Genomic DNA, 11,849 nt, shown 5'->3' with positions numbered 1-11,849 from the left:
AACCATTGCAAAATATATATGAAAACTTTATTAGAAAAATATTCCACAAATTATATGGGAACCAGTCTTGATCGGAACAGTTTACATTTCCAATGCATAGTTAGAAGTTGTAACAGTTTAAACAGCTCATAACTGTTTGGTCGATTTTACTATAAATGTAGTTAATAAAAAAAAACTATTACCTGTTTAACTCCGACGAAGCGCCGTGACTGACACAATCATTTCGTTTAATGATGAGATTCGGAGGTTTCTGAGTAAGAAAAGTAAATGATACAGGAATATCATGAAGAACAGATATATAGATAATCCCACCTGGACAGCAAAACATACATGATCAGATATTAAAGAGATTTTTAAAAGTACGACATGACTTTGGATACGTATCCCATATATCATGTATATAGATATTATTACTTTGAAAATATTCCTTTTCATTATTGATTCAGTTATTTTCAATACCACTTATTAACCAGTCAACGGCTGTTAATGGTTAATAGAAATGTTATTGTATTTTTCTCCCTTTACATATTTAGGTTGAAATATAAATTCATGTGTATTACTAAGCTATGATTTGATAACAGAGATAAATTTTGATTGCAATTTTCAAGATGATTTTCAAGCGTGCATGAATAATCTCAACGAATGTGACCTGCCACCACAAAACCAACATTGAGGCACCGAGGAAGGTTCCCTGTATATAGCCAAAATTTAAATTGGTCTTCGAAGAGTTACAATGTCAAAATCAACTTTTTAAAAAAAATATCAATGTTCTTCAACATGATATCAACATTGTCTGGAGGTTTCACCAATATTGTAAATTGTGCACCTCAAAAGGTGCACCTCGTTTTCTCCTTATTCGCAAAGCTCACACTGAATGAATTATGTATCATATCAAGTACTCGTAGTTATGTTGGTTAATTTCGAGAGGCCAAATGACCATATAATGCTGCGGATGAGCTTTTTCAAGCTCAGTAAATATATCGAACTCAGTTTGAGACTCATTGTTGGTTTTGTGGTAACTAATTACATACTGATTTTAAGTGAGAATAACGATTTCGATTACTGTTACTCACTCTGGTTTGTCTGATCTCTTCAGTTAAGAAAAAGCATCTCGACTCTGGGTCTTCTGAAATCTGGTCACTGGTCATAGAATTGTTCTGGGTTTGTATGAAAGGTGGCACGTATCCGCTGTATTGCCATTTCTGAGGTCCGAGTGGGACAGGGCGGCTTGTATCATTGGTTCCATCATATTGTTTCCTAATCCTGCTGTTTTGTACTACGTCAGTGACATCCTGGGTGGAACCATGTTCAGATTTGTTAGAAGATTTCGACTTGGCACCAGGGAAAGGATTGGGCTCCTGGTTGGCGTGGTCATCAGCTTTATAAGACCAAGTGGAGAGAGCCCTCAACGAGAGTCCACATCTTTCATCTTCTCCGTCAGCTTGGATGGATGTGTTCCCATTATGGATATTCTGCACGTGTAGTTCTGATTTTGGGGTATGTGTTGAATGTAACTGCTTCTCAGGATCCGTCATGGATGCTGTTGCCCATTCTGATTCCATTGCTGTCCGATGGTCAGTTTGCTTTTGTTCTCGTGTCTCATCTTCAGCACAGGCGTTTGTGTTCAGGATTCTTTCTGTTAGCGTATAATTACCTGTATTTGGCGACGTATGTATCGATGTGAAATCATCACTATCCTTCATGTGCGCCCCATGTACTATAAGGTAAGCGGATATGTGTTGATATCCTTCTTGTACAGCGGATTGGAGTGGCGTCCATCCATCTCGATCTTGTTGATTCACATCAGCATCGTTGAGAAGTAAGAAGTCTACCATATCGATGTTACCATTGTAACAGGCTGCATGGAGCGGAGATTTCTTGCTCTCAGTCCCTTCGCCGTTCACATTATTTCCCTTGGACACGAGAAATTTCACTACTTCGATATGGTCGTATTGTGTTGCGATGTAAAGTGGGGTCATACCTTCATAACTTAAGCATTTAGCTCCTTTTGCCATGAGAAATTTAACAACTTCCAAATGGCCTTCAATGATTGCTACATTCAGTGGTGTCAGTCCATTGTTGCCTGCCTTGTTTACATCAGATCCTTGCTGAATGAGATACTCAACGATTTTAATGTCACCGTTACGGGCAGCAGCGTGGAGAGCAATCATCCCTTCGTCATCTACCTCATTGACGTCGGCACCGTTGGATATCAAGAATCGGACAATATCTAAGTGACCGGCTTGTACCGCAATATAGAGAGGAGTCATCCCATTATATTTCTTCTGGACTGCTCCGTTTCTCATAAGATGCGTCATAACGGCTAGATGTCCATTCTTTATAGCTGCATTGACTATCAGATCCATTGAATCTGCTTGTTCACATTAGATCCTTGTTCAATGAGGTATTCTATAACTTTCATGTGGCCTTTCATTGAAGCTCCATGGAGAGGAGTTATCCCTTTGTCATCTTCTTCATTTACATCAGCGCCATCAGAGACCAAGAATTTGGCGACTTCTAAATGTCCGAAGTATGCAGCTGCAAAGAGTGTGCTCATTCCGCAATATCTGTTCTTCAATGCACCTTTATCTAGGAGATATTTGACAGCTTCTAGATGGCCGAATTGGATTGCAGCATTGATAGGTGTCCAACCTTTAAGATCTGTCTTGTTCACATCAGACCCTTGTTGAATGAGGTATTCTATTAGCTTCAGATGGCCTCTTCCAGCAGCTCCATGCAAAGGAATCCTCCCCTCTTCATGTTCTTCTTTCACATCAGCGCCATTGGAAATGCAGAATTTCACGATATCCAGATGACCAAAAAGAGCTGCAGCATAGAGTGGGGTCATTCCATCATAATTGTTCTGTTTGGCTCCTTTATCAATGAGATATTTGACAGCTTCTAAGTGACCATATTGGATAGAAGCATTGAATGGTGTCCAACCTTCTGGATCAGCCTTGTTCACATCAGACCCTTGTTGGGAAAGATATCCCATTACTTTGATATTGCCGTTGATAGCAGCCCCATGGAGAGGAATCTTCCCATCATCATTTTCTTCATTTACATCAGCGCCATTGAAAATGAGGAATTCAACGATATCTAAATGACCAAAATACGAAGCAGCATATAGTGGGGTCATTCCATCACAACTGTTCTGTTTGGCACATTTATCTATGAGATACTTGACAGCTTTTAGATGGCCGTATTGGATGGCAGCATTGAATGGTGTACCATCTTCTAGATCAGCCTTGTTGATATTAGACCCTTGTTCAATGAGATATTCCATGATTTTGACGTGACCGCCAGTGGCTGAACCATGAAGCGGTATCATTGCTCTATCATGCTCTTCATTAACATCAGCACCATTTGAAATAAGGAATTTCACGATGTGTAAATGACCAAATTGAGCTGCAGCATACAGTGGGGTCATTCCATCATATCTGTTCTGCTTGACACCTTTATCTATGAGATATTTGACAGCTTCTAAATGACCGGAATGAATAGCAGCATTAAATGGTGTCCAACCCTTTGGATCAGCCTTGTTCACATCAGACCCTTGTTGGGAAAGATATCCCATTACTTTGATATTGCCGTTGATAGCAGCCCCATGGAGAGGAATCTTCCCATCATCATTTTCTTCTTTCACATCAGCGCCATTGAAAATGAGGAATTCAACGATATGTAAATGACCAAAATACGAAGCTGCATATAGTGGGGTCATTCCATCACAACTGTTCTGTTTGGCTCCTTTATCTATGAGATATTTGACAGCTTCTAGATGGCCGTATTGGATAGCAGCATTGAATGGTGTACCATCTTCTAGATCAGCCTTGTTGATATTAGATCCTTGTTCAATGAGATATTCCATGATTTTGACGTGACCTCCAGTGGCTGCACCATGAAGAGGAATCATCCCCATATCATGTTCTTCATTTACATCAGCTCCATTAGAAATGAAGAATTTCACGATATCTAAATGACCAAATTGAGCTGCAGCATACAGTGGGGTCATTCCATCATATCTGTTCTGCTTGACACCTTTATCTATGAGATATTTGACAGTTTGTAGATGACCGGATTGAATAGCAGCATTAAATGGTGCCCAACCCTTTGGAACACCTTTGTTAATATCTGACCCATGTTGAATGATATACTCCATGACTTCTACATGCCCTCGACCAGCAGCTCCATGAAGAGGAATCACCCCTTATCATCTTCTTCATTCACATCAGCACCATTTGAAATGAAGAATTTCACGATATCTAAATGACCGAATGCAGCTGCAGCATAGAGAGGGGTCCTTTCGTCATATCTGTTCTGCTTCGTTCCTTTATCGATGAGATATTTGACAGCTTCTAAATGACCTGATTCAATAGCAGCATTGAATGGTGTCCAACCCTTTGGATCACCTTTGTTGATATCTGACCCTTCTTGAATGAGATATTCCATGACTTCTACATGCCCTCGATCAGCAGCTCCATGAAGAGGAATCATCCCCTTATCATCTTCTTCATTCACATCAGCACCATTTGAAATGAAGAATTTCACGATATCTAAATGACCGAATGCAGCTGCAGCATAGAGAGAGGTATTTTCGTCATATCTGTTCTGCTTTGCTCCTTTATCTATCAGATATTTGACAGCTTCTAGATGACCGGATTGAATAGCAGCATTGAATGGTGTCCAACCGTTGGATCACCTTTGTTAATATCTGACCCTTCTTGAATGAGATATTCCATGACTTCTACATGCCCTCGATCAGCAGCTCCATGAAGAGGAATCATCCCCGTATCATCTTCTTCATTCACATCAGCACCATTTGAAATTAAGAATTTCACGATATCCAAATGGCCGAATGCAGCTGCAGCATAAAGAGGGGTCTTTTCGTCATATCTGTTCTGCTTTACTCCTTTATGGATGAGATATTTCACAAGGTCTAGATGACCGGATTGAATAGCAGCATTGAATGGTGTCCAACCTTTTGGATCCCCTTTGTTAATATCTGACCCATGTTGAATGAGATACTCCATGACTTCTACATGGCCTCTAGCAGCAGCACCATGAAGAGGAATCGTCCCATTATCATGTTCTTCATTCGCATCAGCGCCATTTGAAATGAAGAATTTCACGATATCTAAATGACCGAATTGAGCTGCAGCATACAGTGCGGTCATTCCATCATATCTGTTCTGCATGGCTCCTTTATCTATGAGATATTTGACAGCTTCTAGGTGACCGTATTTAATGGCAATATTGAATGGTGTCCAACCCGTTGGATCACCTTTGTTAATATCTGACCCTTCTTGAATGAGATATTCCACGACTTCTACATGCCCTCGATCAGCAGCTCCATGAAGAGGAATCATCCCCGTATCATCTTCTTCATTCACATCAGCACCATTTGAAATTAAGAATTTCACGATATCCAAATGGCCGAATGCAGCTGCAGCATAAAGAGGGGTCTTTTCGTCATATCTGTTCTGCTTTACTCCTTTATGGATGAGATATTTCACAAGGTCTAGATGACCGGATTGAATAGCAGCATTGAATGGTGTCCAACCTTTTGGATCCCCTTTGTTAATATCTGACCATGTTGAATGAGATACTCCATGACTTCTACATGGCCTCTAGCAGCAGCACCATGAAGAGGAATCGTCCCATTATCATGTTCTTCATTCGCATCAGCACCATTTGAAATGAAGAATTTCACGATATCTAAATGACCGAATTGAGCTGCAGCATACAGTGCGGTCATTCCATCATATCTGTTCTGCATGGCTCCTTTATCTATGAGATATTTGACAGCTTCTAGGTGACCGTATTTAATGGCAATATTGAATGGTGTCCACCCGTTGGATCACCTTTGTTAATATCTGACCCTTCTTGAATGAGATATTCCATGACTTGTACATGCCCTCGATCAGCAGCTCCATGAAGAGGAATCATCCCCGTATCATCTTCTTCATTCACATCAGCACCATTTGAAATGAAGAATTTCACGATATCCAAATGGCCGAATGCAGCTGCAGCATAAAGAGGGGTCTTTTCGTCATATCTGTTCTGCTTTACTCCTTTATGGATGAGATATTTCACAAGGTCTAGATGACCGGATTGAATAGCAGCATTGAATGGTGTCCAACCCTTTGGATCACATTTGTTCACATCTGACCCTTGTTGAATGAGATACTCCATGATCTTCATGTTACCACTGATAGCAGCACCGTGAAGAGGAATCCTTCCGTTATCATTTTCTACATTCACATTAGTGCCATTGGAGATGAAGAATTTCACGATGTCTAAGTGACCAAAATATGAAGCTGCAAACAGTGGGGTCATTCCATCATATCTGTTCTGCTTGGATCCTTTATCTATGAGATATTTGACAACTTCTTGATGCCCTTTGTAAATAGCAGCATTGAATGGTGTCCATCCCTTTGGATCAGCCTTGTTCACATCCGACCCATGTTGAATGAGATATTCCATGATCTTCATATTACCACTGATAGCAGCACCGTGAAGAGGAATCATTCCATTATCATTTTCTACATTCACATTAGTGCCATTGGAGATGAAGAATTTCACGATATCTAAGTGACCAAAATATGAAGCTGCAAACAATGGGGTCATTCTATCATATCTGTTCTGCTTGGCTCCTTTATCTATGAGATATTTGACAACTTCTAGATGCCCTTTGTAAATAGCAGCATTGAATGGTGTCCATCCCTTTGGATCAGCCTTGTTCACATCAGACCCTTGTTGGGAAAGATATCCCATTACTTTGATATTGCCGTTGATAGCAGCCCCATGGAGAGGAATCTTCCCATCATCATTTTCTTCTTTCACATCAGCGCCATTGAAAATGAGGAATTCAACGATATGTAAATGACCAAAATACGAAGCTGCATATAGTGGGGTCATTCCATCACAACTGTTCTGTTTGGCTCCTTTATCTATGAGATATTTGACAGCTTCTAGATGGCCGTATTGGATAGCAGCATTGAATGGTGTACCATCTTCTAGATCAGCCTTGTTGATATTAGATCCTTGTTCAATGAGATATTCCATGATTTTGACGTGACCTCCAGTGGCTGCACCATGAAGAGGAATCATCCCCATATCATGTTCTTCATTTACATCAGCTCCATTAGAAATGAAGAATTTCACGATATCTAAATGACCAAATTGAGCTGCAGCATACAGTGGGGTCATTCCATCATATCTGTTCTGCTTGACACCTTTATCTATGAGATATTTGACAGTTTGTAGATGACCGGATTGAATAGCAGCATTAAATGGTGCCCAACCCTTTGGAACACCTTTGTTAATATATGACCAATGTTGAATGATATACTCCATGACTTCTACATGCCCTCGACCAGCAGCTCCATGAAGAGAAATCACCCCCTTATCATCTTCTTCATTCACATCAGCACCATTTGAAATGAAGAATTTCACGATATCTAAATGACCGAATGCAGCTGCAGCATAGAGAGGGGTCTTTTCGTCATATCTGTTCTGCTTCGTTCCTTTATCGATGAGATATTTGACAGCTTCTAAATGACCGGATTCAATAGCAGCATTGAATGGTGTCCAACCCTTTGGATCACCTTTGTTGATATCTGACCCTTCTTGAATGAGATATTCCATGACTTCTACATGCCCTCGATCAGCAGCTCCATGAAGAGGAATCATCCCCTTATCATCTTCTTCATTCACATCAGCACCATTTGAAATGAAGAATTTCACGATATCTAAATGACCGAATGCAGCTGCAGCATAGAGAGAGGTATTTTCGTCATATCTGTTCTGCTTTGCTCCTTTATCTATCAGATATTTGACAGCTTCTAGATGACCGGATTGAATAGCAGCATTGAATGGTGTCCAACCTTTTGGATCCCCTTTGTTAATATCTGACCCATGTTGAATGAGATACTCCATGACTTCTACATGGCCTCTAGCAGCAGCACCATGAAGAGGAATCGTCCCATTATCATGTTCTTCATTCGCATCAGCACCATTTGAAATGAAGAATTTCACGATATCTAAATGACCGAATTGAGCTGCAGCATACAGTGCGGTCATTCCATCATATCTGTTCTGCATGGCTCCTTTATCTATGAGATATTTGACAGCTTCTAGGTGACCGTATTTAATGGCAATATTGAATGGTGTCCAACCCGTTGGATCACCTTTGTTAATATCTGACCCTTCTTGAATGAGATATTCCATGACTTCTACATGCCCTCGATCAGCAGCTCCATGAAGAGGAATCATCCCCGTATCATCTTCTTCATTCACATCAGCACCATTTGAAATGAAGAATTTCACGATATCCAAATGGCCGAATGCAGCTGCAGCATAAAGAATGGTCTTTTCGTCATATCTGTTCTGCTTTACTCCTTTATGGATGAGATATTTCACAAGGTCTAGATGACCGGATTGAATAGCAGCATTGAATGGTGTCCAACCCTTTGGATCACATTTGTTCACATCTGACCCTTGTTGAATGAGATACTCCATGATCTTCATGTTACCACTGATAGCAGCACCGTGAAGAGGAATCCTTCCATTATCATTTTCTACATTCACATTAGTGCCATTGGAGATGAAGAATTTCACGATGTCTAAGTGACCAAAATATGAAGCTGCAAACAGTGGGGTCATTCCATCATATCTGTTCTGCTTGGATCCTTTATCTATGAGATATTTGACAACTTCTTGATGCCCTTTGTAAATAGCAGCATTGAATGGTGTCCATCCCTTTGGATCAGCCTTGTTCACATCCGACCCATGTTGAATGAGATATTCCATGATCTTCATATTACCACTGATAGCAGCACCGTGAAGAGGAATCATTCCATTATCATTTTCTACATTCACATTAGTGCCATTGGAGATGAAGAATTTCACGATATCTAAGTGACCAAAATATGAAGCTGCAAACAATGGGGTCATTCTATCATATCTGTTCTGCTTGGCTCCTTTATCTAGGAGAAATTTAATAGCTTCTAGATGACCTTCTTGAATAGCAGCATTGAATGGTGTCCATCCCTCTGGATCAGCCTTGTTCACATCAGAACCTTGTTGGATGAGATACTCCATGATCTTCATATTACCACTGATAGCAGCACCGTGAAGAGGAATCATCCCATTATCATTTTCTTCATTCACATCAGCACCATTGGAAATAAAGAATTTCACGATATCTAAATGACCGAATTGAGCTGCAGCATAGAGTGGGGTCATTCCATTATACCTGTTCTGCATAGCTCCTTTATCTATGAGATATTTGACAGCTTCTAGATGACCGTATTGAATAGCAGCATTGAATGGTGTCCAACCCTTTTGATCAGCCTTGTTCACATCAGACCCTTCTTGAGTGAGATATTCCATGATCTTCATATTACCACTGATAGCAGCTCCGTGAAGAGGAATCCTCCCATTATCATCTTCTTCATTCACATCAGCTCCATTGGAAATGAAGAATTTCACGATATCTAAATGACCGAATCGAGCTGCAGCATAGAGTGGGGTCATTCCATCATATCTGTTCTGCTTGGCTCCTTTATCTATGAGATATTTGACAACTTCTAGATGACCGTTTTGAATAGCAGCATTGAATGGTGTCCAACCCTTTGAATCACCTGTGTTCACATCAGACCCCTGTTGAATGAGATACCTAATGGTATTCATGTTACCTTTGATAGCAGCTGAATGTAATATGATCTTCCCATTTTCATCTTCTTCGTTCACATCAGCGCCATTAGTAATGAAGAATTTAACGATCTCTATATGACCGAATTGAGCTGCAAAATAGAGAGGGGTCGCTCCATAAAATCTGTTCTGCTTGGCTCCTTTATCGATGAGATATTTGACAGCTTCTAGATGACCGTATTGGATAGCAGCATTTAATGGTGTCCAACCCTTTTGATTAGCTTTGTTAACATCTGACCCGTGTTGAATGAGATACTCCATGATCATCATGTTACCACTGATAGCTGCTGAATGTAATGGAATCCTCCCATTACCATTTTCTTCATTCACATAAGCTCCATTAGAAATGAAGAATTTCATAATATCTAGATGACCGAATTGAGCTGCAACATAGAGTGGCGTCTTTCCATTATATCTCTTCCGCTTGGCTCCTTTATCTATGAGATATTTGACAACTTCTAGATGACCGCATTGGATAGCAGCATTGAATGGTGTCCAACCCTTTGGATCAGCCTTGTTCACATCAGACCCTTCTTGAGTGAGATACTCCACGATCTTTATATTACCACTGATAGCAGCACCGTGAAGAGGAATCCTCCCATTATCATCTTCTTCATTCACATCAGCTCCATTGGAAATGAAGAATTTCACGATATCTAAATGACCGAATTGAGCTGCAGCATAGAGTGGGGTCATTCCATCATATCTGTTCTGCTTGGCTCCTTTATCTATGAGATATTTGACAGCTTCTAGATGCCCTTTGTAAATAGCAGCATTGAATGGTGTCCATCCCGTTGGATCAGTCTTGTTCACGTCTGACCCTTGTTGAATGAGATACTCCATGATCTTCATGTTACCACTGATAGCAGCACGGTGAAGAGGAATCATCCCACTATCATTTTTTTCATTCACATCAGCTCCATCGGAAATGAAGAAGCTTACAATATCTTGGTGTCCTAATTGAGCTGCTACATAGAGTGGGGTCATTCCATCATATCTGTTTTGTATTGCTCCATTAATGATGAGGTATTTGACAGCGTCTAGATGGCCATGTTGAATGGCAACATTGAATGGGGTCTGACCTGCGCTATCCTCCTTGTTTACATCAACCCCTTCTGCAATTAGACTTTCTATGATGCATGAATGGCCTTTGGTCGCTGCTGTATGAATAGGTGTCTGACCCATGTTGCTTTCGACATTCGGGTCCGCTCCATGAAGGATGAGGAAATCCACAATATCAGCATGACCTTCTTCAGCTGCTGCATGAAGAGGCCGAAGGCCACCCTTGCTCGGTTTATCCAGGTTTGCTCCCTTTGAAATAAGTTCCTCAACTTCTTTCAGGTTTCCGTCGAGGGCTGCCTTGTACAGTATCGTGTATTCTTCATCATACACCTTGTTCATGTCATGATTGAGTGGTAGTTCGTCTTTTGGCCCATTGGTATCCCTAGAGGATATTTCCCAGATGAGTGTGTTGTATGCTGTATCCCATTCTTCTAAAGCATCAATCGAATCTCTGTCTAACATTTCGTCCAGTTCAAATGGTTGGAGTCTGCAGTCTTCCTGGCTACACTTATCATCTGAAGTACACGAGTTGGCTGTGAAGGATACAAGAGTGCTGTATAACATTTCTTTCTGACTGACTGATTGACTAGATAGAAGAACATTTCCCCGTCTGTGTTCTCTTCTTGAGGTTTTATTTCTTCAATATTGAAAACCACGGAGGCTTTCTGCGATGGCTTGTTCTGTTGCGATGTGATCATCGAGATGTCAGTAATATCGACCCTGTAAGAAAGAAATATCATTCTAGGTCTAGTTCTAGCATGTCTTGTGAGAAAACCTATAAATCTAGTAACTCATCGAGGAGCGTATAAATGAAAGTATTCTTGTTTTGTATGTCACTTTAAAGAATGGAAGAATTTTGAGGGACCAATAGCGAAATAGATTAGATCCACTTGACTAATGTTTTATGTAATACTATATACATACTTGGTAACATATCAAAAATGAAATGCAAGATTGACTGTTCATGTTATACCAATATATATTTTTTAAATCGACGTCAGAACTATACGCACGAAAATACTTTTGTGCGAAATAATTCATTATGAAATATGATTCTTATGGTAGAAATTGCA

The 11,849-nt window shown here is 40.3% G+C and overlaps 2 protein-coding genes across 2 annotated transcripts; both read right to left on the bottom strand.

Annotated features, from left to right (window-relative positions):
* Positions 1 to 2,356: 2,356 nt before the first annotated feature.
* LOC121412871 (serine/threonine-protein phosphatase 6 regulatory ankyrin repeat subunit A-like) lies at positions 2,357 to 5,776 on the bottom strand. Its single transcript, XM_041605633.1, has 4 exons — positions 5,590 to 5,776; positions 4,700 to 5,491; positions 4,272 to 4,571; positions 2,357 to 4,044 (listed from the first exon to the last, which is right to left on the bottom strand). Exons 1-4 carry the CDS (start codon positions 5,774 to 5,776, stop codon positions 2,357 to 2,359), a joined length of 2,967 nt encoding a protein of 988 aa, XP_041461567.1.
* A 32-nt stretch (positions 5,777 to 5,808) lies between these two features.
* Positions 5,809 to 11,238, bottom strand: LOC121412870 (serine/threonine-protein phosphatase 6 regulatory ankyrin repeat subunit B-like). Its single transcript, XM_041605632.1, has 4 exons — positions 10,380 to 11,238; positions 9,507 to 10,325; positions 9,180 to 9,374; positions 5,809 to 9,080 (listed from the first exon to the last, which is right to left on the bottom strand). Exons 1-4 carry the CDS (start codon positions 11,236 to 11,238, stop codon positions 5,809 to 5,811), a joined length of 5,145 nt encoding a protein of 1,714 aa, XP_041461566.1.
* Between the last annotated feature and the right edge of the window lie 611 nt (positions 11,239 to 11,849).

This window comes from Lytechinus variegatus, chromosome 4 (genome assembly GCF_018143015.1).
Source record: "Lytechinus variegatus isolate NC3 chromosome 4, Lvar_3.0, whole genome shotgun sequence".
Classification (NCBI taxonomy): domain Eukaryota; kingdom Metazoa; phylum Echinodermata; class Echinoidea; order Temnopleuroida; family Toxopneustidae; genus Lytechinus; species Lytechinus variegatus.
This window is presented reverse-complemented; position numbering and strand designations above follow the sequence as displayed.